The 13,834-nt window shown below is 67.5% G+C and overlaps 1 protein-coding gene across 5 annotated transcripts in view; it reads left to right on the top strand.

The window, feature by feature from the left end:
* The first annotated feature begins 485 nt into the window (after positions 1–485).
* NFIC (nuclear factor I C) overlaps positions 486–13,834 on the top strand; it is a 47,071-nt gene continuing 33,722 nt past the window's right edge. For 2 of the 5 annotated variants that reach the window (XM_068420764.1, XM_068420763.1), the window contains exon 1: positions 3,203–3,823. In XM_068420764.1, coding sequence (XP_068276865.1) covers positions 3,206–3,823 — 618 coding nt within the window. In that variant the 5' untranslated portion in view covers positions 3,203–3,205. Of the gene's footprint in view, positions 788–1,277; positions 1,312–3,202; positions 3,824–13,834 lie in introns of those variants that run through there. The other 3 variants (XM_068420767.1, XM_068420765.1, XM_068420766.1) reach the window with 3 other exon arrangements.

Genomic DNA, 13,834 nt, shown 5'->3' with positions numbered 1-13,834 from the left:
TGTCTGCAGGCCGGGGATGGGGGTGATGGGGCACTGTCCTCACCCCACAGCGGTGGGGTGTCCGTGGGGACGGGGGTGTGCGTGAGGTAGGGAGGAGGGTGTCTGTGGGCTGGGGATGGGGGTGAGCAGCGGAGCTCCGCGGAGCGGGGCCGGGGCTGTGCGGGGCCGGGGGCGGCCGGGGCTGCCGCGGGCGGGGGCCGGGGCTGTGCGGGGCCGGGGCTGTGCGGGGCCGGGGGCGGACGGGGCTGCCCGCCGCGGCTCCCGGTGCAGGGGCGGGCGGCCGGGCCCGGCGCTGCCCGCGGCTCCTCCCCGCTCTGCGGTAGCTCCGCACCGGGGCCGCGCCCCCCCCATCCCTCCATCCCTCCCTCCCTCCCCCCCGCGCCGGGCAGGGCCGGGGGGGCGGCCCCGCGCCTCCCTCCGCAGCCAGCCGGCCCCGGGGGGGGGCCGCGCCGCAGCCCCCGCCACCTACCAGCACCATCCGGGGGCCGCCGTCGCGCTGCCGGGCGAGCGGGGCCGGAGCCTTCCTCCTCCTCCTCCTCCTCCTCCCCCCCCCTCCCCGCCCCCGCACCGGGAGCGTCCCCTCCGCAGCGCCGCCGGTGCCCCGGGCGAGGGGAGGAGGCAGAGGAGGAGGCGGCGGCGGCGGGAGGAGGCGGCGATGGGGCCGGGGCGCTGCGGGCTGCGAGGAGGAGCCGTGCCCGGCCGGAGTTGGGCTGCGCTGGGGGGGGGCGGCGGCGATGCCCGCTTTGCTTTGCCATAGGCGCAGCCCGGCCCTCGCCCCGGCTTTGGGGTTGGTTTTTTTTTTTTTTTAATTTTTAAAAAATAGATTCTTTTTTTCCTTGCCTTCCAAAAATAGCCATCGCCCCCCCCCCGTCCCCCCCAGCCCCGCCACCCCCGCGGCGCTCGAGGCCGGGCTAGCCGCCCCGCTCCCGCCGGCCCCGCCGCCGCCGCCGCCCCGGAACTCGCCGCCGGCGGCGCCGGCCCGGCCCATGCCCCGCGGCGAGGAGCGCGGCCCGGCCCGGCCCCCGACGCGCGGAGCTCGGAGCATGGCCCCCGGCAGCGCGGCGCAGCCGGGCAGAGGGTGACCCCGCCGAGGACACTTTGCCGTTGCCGGTGGCCTTGAGGGGGACTTTTATTATTATTATTATTCTTGGGATTTCAGATTTTTTTTATTATTTTGGGGGCAACGGTTTTTTCCTCCTCCTTCGGCTCGGTGGAAAACACACGTTTCAGAACAAAATACCAAAAAAAGCCCCCTCTCTTTGCTTTGCTTTTCGCAGCAACTTGGAAGCCCGTTAATTGCACTTGGCTATGGTAGGTCCCATGACACTTTCATTTTCTCTTCTACTTTCCTCCTCTTCCCCCCCCCCCCCCCACCCGTGTGCGTGTGTTTGCGTGTGCACCCACAAACAAAAGTTCGCTGCCGGGGAGGGGGCGGCGGGGCTTGGGCGCTGCCGGCAGCGGAGTTTAATACGGTGCCCGGGGAGGGGGCGGGGGGGCGCGGGGGCGGGAGGGGAGGGGGGTGCCGGGGTGGCGGAGGGAAGTTGCCGCCGTCTCTCCTCCCCCTGCCCACCCCTCCCGCGGTGGGGGGCGGGAGCCGCCCGGCGGGGAGGTCGCGGCGCGGGGGGAGCCTCCGCAGCCCGCGGAGGGCTGGATGGAGCTGAAAATGGCCGCTAAAAAAGGGGCGGAGAGGCTGCCAGCCGCACCGACTTGAACTTGGAAGTGACGCCCGGGAGGGTCGCGCTCAAGTCCGCGCCGCGCGGGGCCGCCCTGCCCGCAGCCCCCCTGCCCGCACCCGGGGGAAGGGGGGCAAAAAAACAATTGTCACCATCCTCGATGTAAGAATAAAACCACCCCCGCCCCGTGCCCGCCGTGCTGGGCTGCTCGTGCTTCGCCTCCTGCCAGGCCACGGGGGGAAGCGCAGCCCCGGGGTCCCCCCCCCCCCGCCCCGGGGGCAGCGGCCGCGGCGGGAGGATGGACGGGGGCGGCGGGGAGCGGAACCGGCCGGCGAAGTTTGCGCGGAGCCGGGCTGGTGCGGCCGCGGAGCCGCTGCATCCCGCGGGAGCGGGGATGCCTCCGGGGTTGTTTTTAATGCAGGGGAAAGGGGGGGAGCGGATAAAGCCCTAACCCCCGGGCGGAGGGCGTCCGCCGAGGTCGGCAAAAGTTGAGACTGCAGATGAGTTGTGCGGGGCGCGGGTCTGGCACGGCTCCGTCCCCGGCACAGCCGTGTAAAAAAAAAAAAGCCGTTTTCTTCCTCGGGGCGAACGAGGCCGGGCCGGAGCCGCGGCCCCGCAGCCGGGAGCGGCCCCGCAGCGCCCGCCCGCCCCCGCCGGGCAGCGGGCCCTGCTGCATGGCGGGGCACTGCGGGGAGCAATTAACAAAAACCCCATCGGTGCGTGTCTGAAGGGAGGTGAGAGCGGGGCTAAAGAAATGGCCAGCCTCGGGAGGCTGCCGCCCGCCATCCTGCGGGGCTCAAACTCACTTTCACAATTAGGAGCCGGGGATTCCCTTTGTTTTTCCGTACGTGGCTCTCGCCCTCGCTCGCTCTCTAATTAGGTTTTATTAAAGCCTGCAGAATTGGTTGGTGGCGGTGGTGTTTCTGTAGTGAGAACTTGCGGTTTGGAGTTAGCCGGGCGCAGGGCTCTGCTTTTTTCCCTCTCTCTTTTCTCTCTTTGTGCGCTCGGGGCGGGGGGGACACGATGGGCTGCCCGTGGTTCTTCCCCCCCCCACCCCGCGGCACCGGGGAAGAGCGTCGAGATGCTGCCGGTCGTTAAATAAGGGGCAGGGGGTGGTGGTGGGGGAAACTACGCGTCTCTCCGCGGGATGAGCGGGGATGCGGCGGGAGGGAGCGCGGGGCTGGCGGGGCGGCCCCCCCGGCAGCGGGGCTGGGGTGCGGGGGGCATTCCCGCACCGGCGCCGGGGCAGCGGCTCCCGGGGCCGCTGCCCAGAAGTTGCACATGAATCCGCAGGTTTTTTCGCTCTCCCTTCGCCGTATTGGCTCCGTTTATTAAACAGTAAAATTAAAAACCCCAAAACAGCAGAAAAAGGGCGAGCTGGGCCGGCGCTGCCCGGCCGGGGCAGGGCCACCGGGGCACGGGGGGACTCGCCGCCCCGCGGGGGGTGGGGGGGGCGGCCCGTCCCTCCCCCGCTCGCCCCTGCCCCGCAGCGCCTCGGCCCTGCGAGCCAAAGGGGGTTCCTACATCTTTAAATGGGATGTAATATTTTGGGATGGGCTTTTTTCATAACGTCACTTCATTCCTCGCTCCTTTTTTTTTTTTTCTTCCCTTTTTTTTTTTTTCATTTTCTCATTCTTTCTTTCCTCCCTCTCTCCGCTGCCCGGGTCTCGGATGGAGCCGCTTCCCCTCTAACTTCCCGGCCGCCCGCCGCCCCTGCCTGCAGGCTGGGTGCGGACCCCCCCCGACCCCCCTCCCCGGGCGAAGATGAGCCTTTTGCCTCTCTAAAACGCCCCCCCCAACCCCCAAACCAAAAACAACAACCAACCAAAAAAAAAAAAAAGCGCTTTATTTACCGGGGGGGGGGAAGGAAATTTGGCTTTTTATTTTTAATTTTTTTTTTGGGGGGGTGGAAGTTGGACCCTTTTTATTTCCTCCTCGGCCCCCCCTCCCGCGGGGCCGCCCCCCCCTGCCCGGCCGCCCCCCCCCGGGCCCCGCAGAGCGGCTCCGGAGGAGAGAGAGAGAAAAAACGCCCGGACTGCTCCAGCCTCCGAAATGACTCAGTAACTTTTACGCCTCGAGTCTCAGCCCTGCAATTAGCCACTTTCCCAGCACGGCTCGGGATGTATTCGTCTCCTCTCTGCCTGACCCAGGTAACCGGCCCCCTCGCGTCCCCCCGCCCCAGTTTTCCCCCCTTCCCCGCAACAGCCTTTTACAGTTGCAATGCAAAAAAAAAAAAAAAAAAAAAACACCCCCCCCCCCCCTATAAAAATAATCGTAACAGGGAAAGGGCGGGTTGGGGCTGCTCGCGGGAGCTGAGTTTCCCTCTTGCTTCTCCCCCCCCCTCCCCGCCGCCTTTTTTAGGGTTTTTTTTTGGTGTTTCAAGTGCTTTTTGGGGTTTTTCTGCCTCCACTTTCACTTGGGGCGTGGGGGGGGGAAGGTTGCATTGTGGTTTGAGTTTTATTTTTTTTTTTGCTGTGCCTGGAGGTGGGTGGTGCAGGGAAGCCGCCGGCCTTGGGGCTGCAGGGGGACGCGGTGGGGTGCGGGGGTGTCCTCGGGTGGGTTCGGAGAGGCTGGGGGGGAACTTGGCGCTCGGGGTTCGGCCTCAGCCGCGGCACCTCTTGCGTAGCGTGAAACTTTTTCCTTCCCCGCGCCACCAGCCTGGCTGCACATGGTGGGGTGCAAGGAGGTGTAGGGGGCACAGGCTTTTTCTTCCAAATCCTCCAAGTTTGGGACAATTTGCAACCAGTGGCGCCGTGCCGCTCTGGTGGGCGAGAGGCCGGTGGGGGGAGTGCATGGCAGGATGTGGGGGGCACCCTCTCGGTCTCTGGGGTGAAGGGCAACGCCAGCACCCGTCTGCGCGTAGGGATGTCGAAGGGCAGCCCTGAGCCCTGTGCGTGGGGACACTGGTGTCACTCCAGGCCACGCCGACGTGGCCCGGTGACACGCAGCAGGGTGGCCATGCCAGGGCCCACGGTTCGGGCAAGGGGGGTGTCCCTGAAGTCTCCCCCCGACAGCTGGTGTGGCCATGGGGGTGGGGAGGCTTTGGGGACCCCCCTCCATTGCCTGCACCACTACCGCTGCGGCTCTGCCTTTGCTCTGTCCTTATTGATCGCTGATATTTATTTAATTATTGAGCAGGCAGCTCCCCCCCTCCCGGCTCATAACCTCTTCCCTGCTGGCAGCTGCTGCCCGCTCCCAATCCGGCCTCGTGCCGCACCCTGCAAGGGCTCTGCTCCGGTGGGGGGGGTGCTGCTGCCGGGCCCCCGTGCCCGTGTGGGGGATTCTCCTGCCAGACGTCCCCCCTTGGGCCGGGGCTGCGGGCAGGATCCAGCCCCACCTCAGAGATGTGGACTCAGCTGCCCGGTGAGGGTTCGGGGGGGTCCCCTTGGCAGCGCCGCGGCACCTGCATTGTGCCGGAGGGCAGCGCAGGGTCCGGCCTCGGCTCCGGCTCTCCCTGGGTGCGGTGCAGCGTGTGAGGCTGGGGATGGCACAGGCACGGGGATGGGCACCGACGTGGGCACAGGCACGGGTGGGCAGCGCTGGGGCTGCTCAGATGGCCCTGGGGATGGTGCTCCCCATCACGTGGTTACTTGGCAAGGGTCACACCTCAGTCTGCCTTTTTTTATTTTCTATTCTCTTATTCTTTTTTCTTCTCTGTTTTCTTATTCTTTTTTCTTTCCTTTTTTTCTGTTTTTCTTTTCTGTCCCTCCTCTCCCACCCTGACTCCGTCCTTCCCGGGGGTCCCACTACCTCCCTACCATCCCAGTCTCCAGCGGGCGCTGGGTTGGCAGAGCCTGTTGTTGCCAGCTAACAGCGCTGGTCTGATGTGGGAAGCCGTGCGGTCTCTGGCTGGCCGGGCCGGGGCTGGCAGGAGCCGTTCTGCTCACAAACCCGTGCTGTTCCCAGCGCTTCGCCCAGCCGACGGGGGGGAGCTGGTTTTTCCTCGGTGGATCCCAGCCTCCGCCCTGCCGCCTTCGCGCGGGGAAGGCTCCGGTTTCCCCCCCCTTGCCCTGGCGTAGCCTCAGCTCCAATCCAGCCCGGCTCGGATGGGATCAGACGTCGTCTGCACCTACCGGATCCGGCCCCCCCGGTGCTCCCCCCGCCGCCGGCCGCGCCGTTCCCGTCCCACCCGCGCAGCGGGGAGGCTCGCCCGGGCTCGGGAGCCGCGGATGGTGATGTGGATACATTGGAACGTGCGCGGGAGCCGCCCTGCCTCTGCCTTCGCGCATCTCCCCGCCGCTGCGGCCGCCGCCGGCCCCGCGAGCCCAGCGCGGCCACTTGGACCCTGGCTACTGCTTGGGCAGCCACCCTTCCCAGCCGGAGCTGGTCCAAGCTGGGGCTTGGCAGCCCAGCGGTACCAAAATAGCCCTGGCAAAGGCACGGTCCGCGACACGCTCCTGGCCGGAGCCTCGGCCGAGTCTCTGGTCAGACGAGGAGGGTGACTTTGTGCCCTCCTCAGCTCTCTGGCCCTGCCTGGGGACTTCCTCCCGCTCCCTCGGCTCACCTCTGTCCCCCCTCGGGGACAGGCCAGGAAGTCAAGAGGGAGCTGCCTGGATTAGCAGGGAAGCAGCACCGGCACCAGGCACGAGGCCTCACCCTGCCCACGGGGAGGCAGGAGGGGGCTCCGGCTGCCAGGACTCCGAAATAACCCCGGCGCTAAGCACCCGCCGCTGGCCCTGCACGTGTGTCCCGTGGGAGCCACTGCCAAGGAGCCGCCGGTGTTTCCGGAGCCGTAACAAGTTATCCCCGGCTCCTGGATCTGCAGCAGGGTTGGGAGGGTGGGATTTGGGATGCTCCCGGGGGGCAGATGTGCGAATTTTAAGACTGATGATGCTCCTCCAAACCTCTGGCTCGTCTCTGGCACCTGGCAGCTGCCCCGGCGCTCCCTGAGCCCCCCACCCTCCTACCTGTAGGCTGGGAGCGAGGTGAGGTGGGAACTGGCCTCGGCGGCAGCCAGAGGGGTGGGAGCCGGGCATCCCGCTGGGGTCCGGCCGGAGACCCTCTCCTGGGCTGCACAGGTCTGCTGGGGCCCGGGAAAGGGGAGAGGGTCTCCGGCCAGCCCCCGGCAGGGTGCCCGGCTCCCACCACTTTGCTCAGATGCATCCTTGGAGTCTGGTTTCGGTGCAGAGGCGATGCCCCCGCACTGCCTGACCGAGAGCCGACGACCAGGCACGAACCCCTGCATGTGGCATAGCTGGTGGCACCTGGTCCGGGGGGCATCGGGGAGCAGCCTGGCCAGACTGGCCTGGCACAAACCTCTGTACTGGCAAATGCCGTCAGCGCCCGGGGAAGCAGGCACGCTGTAGTGCCCGGGGCATGGAGCTGGGCTGCAAGAGGCATTGCGGCCACGTGGCCCGGTCGCAGTCGTGTCTCCCAGGTGCCGAGGGGGATCTCGCCTTTCCCCGGCCACCGCTGGCTGGCCCTGCGCGTCACCCGCCTGCCGCCACTGGCTCGGGCACGTGGCCGTAGCGGCGAGCTGCCTTCTGGGCACGTCTCACCGGGGCATCCTTTGGCAAACCTCCTTCCCAAAAGTGCCGTGGCTTTTCAGCGAGCAAGGGGAGCGCTGGTGCTCGCCCCCTCCACCAGTAGCTCCAGCAAACTGGTTTCCAGCCGGGAGCTCAGATCGGCTGCCAAAGGATGGGAGCAGCAAGCCGGGCACGACGTGGGGAGAGAGGGAAGGTTGCAACACACTTTCAATTCTCCCATCTGCTGAGTATTGTTTGGGAAAAACAATGAGGCCGTTCTTTAAACGCAACCTTCGGGAGATCCTCGCTTTCCCCGCGAGGCGCCTGCCATGCCGTGCCGGCCTGCCCTGGCGAGCCCTGCCCTGCTGCTCGCATCGGCCCCGCTGCCTCTGCCCGATCCAATCTTAAATCCTCGCCCGGGAAAAATAGATCCTGTTTTAAGCGCCGTTTATGTAGCCAGATCGGAGGGCTGGGGCGGGCGTGCAGGGTGGGAGGCAGGATGAGGCCTGCCGGGTGGCCGGCGCTCGCGCTGCGCCACTCTCCACCGCATCACCTTGAACTTGGCTGGGGCCTTGCACAATAAATCAGCCGCCCTCCTCCAGCACGCCGAGGCGCCCGCCAATAATTCACCTTCACCGGCAGCTCTGCCCCTGCCTGCGCTTCCCTCCCTGCCGCGTTTCCCTCCGTACCGGGGCAGGGAGCGAACCCGCCGCCTGCCCAGCGCCGCAGGCCCGCGCGTGCCGAACAAAGCCCCGCGCCGGGGCCCAGCTCGCTGCCCGGCTGTCTTGGAGCGAGCGGGGAGTAGCTCCCTTTGATGCTTTTTTTTATTCCTCCGAGCCCGGGTGGGCTGGGGCCGTACGCTGGGAGCCGTAGCCTCAGCCTGCTCTGACCCGGTGGTTTTCCCCCCTCGCAGGGGTGGCTGCGGTGTGGCCGGGGTGGCACGGCGCGGCAAGGCTGGGTGGGCAGAGGAGCCGTGCCCAAGGCCAGCTGAGCCGGCCGCGCTCCCTTTGGCAAGGCACAGCGAAGAGTGTGAGGGAGCTGCCCCGGGGAGCCCCAGCACCCAGAGCCCCGAGCCCCGGGGGAGAGCTGCCACGGTGGCGGCGGGAGGCTCGTCCTGGCCCAGGGCTGCATGTAGCGGGGAGGGCCTGGAGGTGGATTTGGCACCCAGAGAGAAAGGGGGGGACAGTGTCCCCTGCCTTTGGGGGTGATGGAGGCAGGTCCCTGCAAGGCAGGGCTGTGCGGGGCTGGCCGAGGATGGCCACGGGGACAGGGATGGCTTGCCCTGCCTGCTTGCCAGCTTGCCAGCTTTCCTTGCCCGGTGCTGCCTGCGCCAGCCTTCCCCGTACCTGGGCCCTGGACACTTCCCCGCAGCCCGAGGGGTGCCCATCGTGTCCCCCCCATCACTCCCAGCATGGCTGCACCTGTCCTAGGGACAAGCCGAGCCCTGAATGGCAGGGACGGGGACGGTGGCAGCGATGGGGAGCATCCCCCGCGTCCCTTGCTGGAGGGGAAGAAGGAGGGCTGGGGGGAAAGCAAAATATCTCCATGCGAGTCTGGCTCGCCGCCTGCCACCCCCGGCCGTGCTGCGGCTCTGCCAGCGCGGGGATGGTCGTGCCAGCACTGAGCACGGCTGAGGGGGCTGAGCGCTCGCGGGAGGGGGCCAGGGGGGCTCCTGTCCCACTCAGTCCCTGCCCCTGAGCTGGGGGGTGCAGGCAGGGCCTCAGGGTGGCAGGGGCATGACCTGACCCATGGGGTGGGGATTTCTCCTGTGGCACCTCGGGGTGTGCTGGGCAGGGCAGTGAAGGTGATGGGAAGCAGCCAGGGCACTGACGGGTGCTCAGCCCTGCCAGGGCGGGCCGGCACCATGTGGCATCACTGGTGACATCCTGATGGCACGGCTGGGGGCTGCTGGTGGGGCTGAGCCCAAGAGGGGCACAGTCTCGTGGGGAGCCAGAGGTGCCCAGTGCCAAACCCTCGTGGGTTTTGGGTACCAAAGCATCTTTGGATGCACCAAATCATCACAGGCAAGAACCTGAGCTCGGCCTCCCTCCCTGCCCTGGCAGGAGACAGTGTCACCGTCGGGGAGGGGACGCAGACCCCCGGGATGTGCCAGCTGCAGTGTGGGGACGCACAGGGTCCCCACGGGCATCCCGGGGCCTGGCTCACACCCGGGCGAGCGGCTGGGCTCGCCATCCGTCACGTCGGCCCTGGGCAGGCATCCCCCGCTGCCGCGCCGCCCTGTGCCAGCTTGGCCGGGACCCAACGCCCCGCGCCGGCAGCCAAGGCCTGGCACTTCCCAAGTCCTGGAGAGGAGCTGGGAAAGGATCCCGCGGCCCAGGTGCGGCCCCGCTCACGCGCGGGGGGACCCGTGGGCCAGCCCCTGCCAGGGATTGATTTCTCGGTTAACTCGGTGCTGCTTTAAAAGCGCATTAATCCTCCCTTCCCCGGCCAGCAGCCAGCTCTAATCAGCGTTTTGGGCAAAATCCCCAGGTCCGGGCTTCGGGCTGCCCGCCGTGGGCATCGCCCTCCCCGCCACCGCCACCACTCCAGGAGGGGCCACGGCACCCTTAGACAGCGCTGCCTGGCACGGGAACGCCGGGATCCGGCCCTCCTGCTGACCCCTCTTCCTTGGGACTTTGTTCAAGTTCATGGCCAGGTGGATTTTTAAAAAAACTGGGGGTTTTATCTTGTTTTTTAAGAAGGCTTTTGCTCTCCTTGCAAAGGGCCCCTGCATTCCCTTCGCGGGGAAACGGTATTTGACCGGCTGTTGTCCAAAAAAAACCCCCAACATGTTTCTGATCACGAAAAACCAAGAAATGTTTTTGCTTTCAAAGGAAAAAAAAAAAACCCAGAGAGAGAAATGTTGATTTTCCACCCAGACGTTTCCCCTTTCCCCGAACTAGCCCCGAAATGAGAGGCGCCGTGGCTCCCTCCTCGCCCCAGGACGCCGTCCTGGGGGCACAGCCCCGCCGGGAACACGGTGGATGCCACCCAGGACTCATCTGGGCACTGGCAGCAAGGGTGATGGCAGTGCCAAGCGTGTGCCCTGCTCTCTGCTCGGGTGCCCCTCTGCCAGCTGCTCCCACCCCGCGGTGGACTGCCGGGGAGGACGGAGAGCGCCGGTGACGTGCCACCTCTCCCTGGGGAGCCACCCATCGCTGTTTGCGGCAAAACCCCCCGCTGCCCGCCCGCCTCGCCCCCGCGCAACGGGCCACGGGGCTGCCTGGCGGGAGCTGCGATGTGCCGGATCCCGCACCCCCCTCCTGCCGTCCCCTGGCTCCTGCCCGGCGATTCGGGCAAGCGAGACGGCGCGGGCTGTAATGTGAACCCGCCACGCTGCGCCGCAGAATCTCCTTTAGTAACCTGTGCGCCAGGACAGGCGGGCGGCGCGGCGTGAATACCAATGAAGCGGCACCGCCGAAAAGTGCAGAGTAAAGGGTTTTTGATGGAAATGGCATAGCATGAGAAAGAGCGAGCGTGCGCGAGCGTGCGCCCCGAGCCTGCGCCCGCCCGCCGGCCGGCACCGTGCGCATGGGCGCGCCGCGGCGCACGCATGTGGGCACACGTGCGGCCCGGGAGGCTGGGGGCCGCGCGCGACGGCACGGCGGGGTGCTGGGGCCGTGCCGCCCCGGTGAGCACGAGGGCGGCGGGGTGGGGGAGAGCGAGCAGGGGGGGCTGCGAGGCGCTGGTTCAGGGGCGTGTGACCAGGGTAGGGGGCTGCCATGGGGACCACGGACATCCCCAGGGACCGAGGCGCTTCACACGGCACGGCGAGGCTCTGGCCGCTGCAGGGACCCGCTCCTCTCCCCGGCGAAGCGGGCCGCGGATCAAAGGCGCGGGCAGGGAGGGAGCGGGCCTGTGCGAGCAGGGCCCCTGGCCGCGCGCCACCCCACCTTCCCGCTCCGCTCCCCCGGGAGTTTGTTAAACAAATTTCTCTAATTGCACAAGCCGAGGAGTTTGTTGGAGAAAAAAGCCAGGGAAATTCCCCTTCTCTGGGCCACCCCTTCCCCACTTCCCCCGGGGCAGCCGGCGCAGAGCGAGCAGGTCCCTCCCCACTCCTCCCCCAGCTCTGCGGGAGGCTGCGACCCCGAAGCCTGCGGGGCGCAGCTGCGGGGTGTCCTCAGGTCACCCCTGCCTGCACAGGGACGTCCCCGGCTCAACCTCCTTGCAGCCGGGTCACCCACGTCCCCTCTCGTCCAGCCCCGGGGGGTCAGATCCTGTCACCCAACACAGTGACACCCGGCACCGCCGGCTGTCCTGGCTGGCGTTCGCCATCGCTTGGCTGAGCCCCCCGGGAACCGGCCGGTGCGAGCCGCCCGTGGGCAGCCCCTGACACCGAATCCCGTCGGATTAGCGACCGTACGGGATAAAAGCCTCGGCTTGGCGGCAGCTCCGTGTCGGGTGGGGTCTGTGGTGGCAGCCCTGCCAAGAAGGGAGGATGCGCAGCCAGGCGCCTGCCCCGGCTCCCGCTGAGGTCATGGCTATAGATAGCCCGGGAGGGCGCAGGGCCGAGGGCAGGATCCGTGCACGCCCTTGCCAGCCCTGCCGGGAGCCCCATGGGCACCCACTACCTCGGGGGCAGGTGCTGCCGGGGCTCTGGGGGTTGCTGTTGGAGGGGAGGTGTCTGGGGCAGCCACTGGCCATTGCCAGGCGACCAACTACTGCTGCAGGTGTGACCCTGCACCTGCAGGGACGTGCTGCCGCCGGCGTGCCCAGCCCCACCGAGCATTGCCCGGCGCCGCCATCCCCTCTCCATCCTCAGCGGCGAGTGGGTTCCTGCATCCTGGGGCTCCACGGCCACCGGGGACGGCTTTCCCCGGGCATCCCCACCGCCGGGGCGCACCCGTGGGTGCAAAGCTGCTGGGTCAGGGAACATAGGGCCAGGGTTCGCCCCCTCCAGCCATTCGGTCTCGGTGCAGCTCAGCTGCCCCCAAAGGCGGGCGCGTGCCCGGGGTGCCCCCGCCAGCCCCGCGGGGCCCTGGAGCGCCAGGGTGGCTGGGGAAGGCGTTGTTGATGAGGGCACTAAAAATAGAGTGGGACCGGGATCTTAATGGGACTTTGTGGGAAACCTGGAAACATTTTCTCATCCCCGTAAATGAGTCCAGATGCATTAGCCATGACTGCATCGCATCCTGAGGTACCGCCGGAGGGAACCGGGACGCGCTCGCCAGCCTCCGCGCCTGGCGGTGGGGAATTGGCTGGAGAGGGGAGTCGCCGGCAGCAGCGCCGGGGCTGAGCCGTGGCCTCGCTGTGTCCCGTGTGGGAATGGGGACAGGGGCCAGCCGGCCAGAGCTTGCCCATCATCACTGCGGTGAGGACCCTGCCCGCTCAGCTTGTCCCCGTCCCCGGGGGTTCTGTGTCCAGCACCCATGGGTGCACACGTGGGTGCTTGCGGCTCTACGTGCGGCAGGGAGCGTGTGTGGGCTGGTAACAGCACCGTGGCCCCCAAACCTTGGCCTGGGGCAGGCAGTGAGATGGCGGGGGCTGAGGTGACGCAGCCCCAGTCCCAGGGTCAGTGGTGCTGGCAGCACTGTACCCCGCTGGCACCCCAGTGCACCCCGTCGTGGCGCCGAGCTGGCAGGATCCAGCCTGACGGGGGGTTTCCTTCTGCTCTGCCATGGAGCTGGTGGCTGGGGCATCGGCTGCCGGTGCGCCCGGCCCCACTCGGGGACCTTGGACTCCCCAGAGGGATGGCTTGGGGCCAGCCCGGGCAAGTAGCCCAGGGTGGGTGGCTGGTGGACTCCACGTCACGAGGCAGGTTGGCACAGCCGTCTCCGCGGTATGGCAGTGTCACTTAGCGGTTACAGCAGCGGCCTGGGACGCAAGGACAGGCCTGTTCCATGCCTCAGTTTATCTCCAGGTGGGGAACAGCACCCGGCACACGAGAGGGGCTCTCGCCCCCTACCCCAGCCCTGGGTGCTGACTTGTCACGTGGGGGACAAGGGGACTGGCCACAGCCACCAGCCTCCACGCCGGGCACCGCTGGAGCCCAACGTCCCGAACAGAGTCCCTTTGTCCAGGCTGGCCCCCATTCCTGCCGCTTGGGAGGCGTCCAAAACCCTCCCGAAATAGGACCCGGCCGGGCTCAGCCTTTGAATGTGCCCAGGAAGGCTCTGCTGAGCTGCCGAAAGCGGTTGAACCCCCTCCCGGTTAAAGCAGTCCCGTCCTTCTGTGCTTGGGGTGCAGAATCCAGCCGTTTGCTCTCCAGGAGAGCCTGTCGCCGCCCCGTGCCTCAGTTTCCCCATCCCTAGGTGGAGGGTCCTGGCAGGGTGTCCCCAGCCCCCCGGGGAGCCCGTGAGGTGCCGGAGCAGAGGCTGAACCGCTGGCAGGTCTGTGGCGCGGCGAAGGCGATGGGGCTGCCGGGGGGGCCGTGAACTCTTCACCACCCGGGCCTGGGGGGGGCCGATCCTCCCGCAAGGTCGCCGGCTCCTCGGCGAAAGGCCGGGGCTATTTTTAACCGGTGACTTGCTCCAGCCCGGCAGGGATTGGGTTTGCAGCGGGGTGAGCACCGCGAGCCCGTCGCAGCGGTCCCCGTCACAGGGTACAGAGACACCCCGGTGCTGTCCCCGCCCTGGCTGGGCACCCCGGGGAGGGAGCTGGGGATCCCTCTCTGCACCCCCACACCTTTAACAGTGCATGATGGGGAGGGGTGGGAATTAATCCCCCTTGGAAAGGCCGAGGCGGAGCAGGGGTCTA

The sequence above is a fragment of the Nyctibius grandis genome, chromosome 31 (assembly GCF_013368605.1).
Source record: "Nyctibius grandis isolate bNycGra1 chromosome 31, bNycGra1.pri, whole genome shotgun sequence".
NCBI classification, from domain to species: domain Eukaryota; kingdom Metazoa; phylum Chordata; class Aves; order Nyctibiiformes; family Nyctibiidae; genus Nyctibius; species Nyctibius grandis.
Note: the sequence above shows the minus strand (reverse complement) of the source record. Positions and strands in the feature narration are given on the sequence as shown.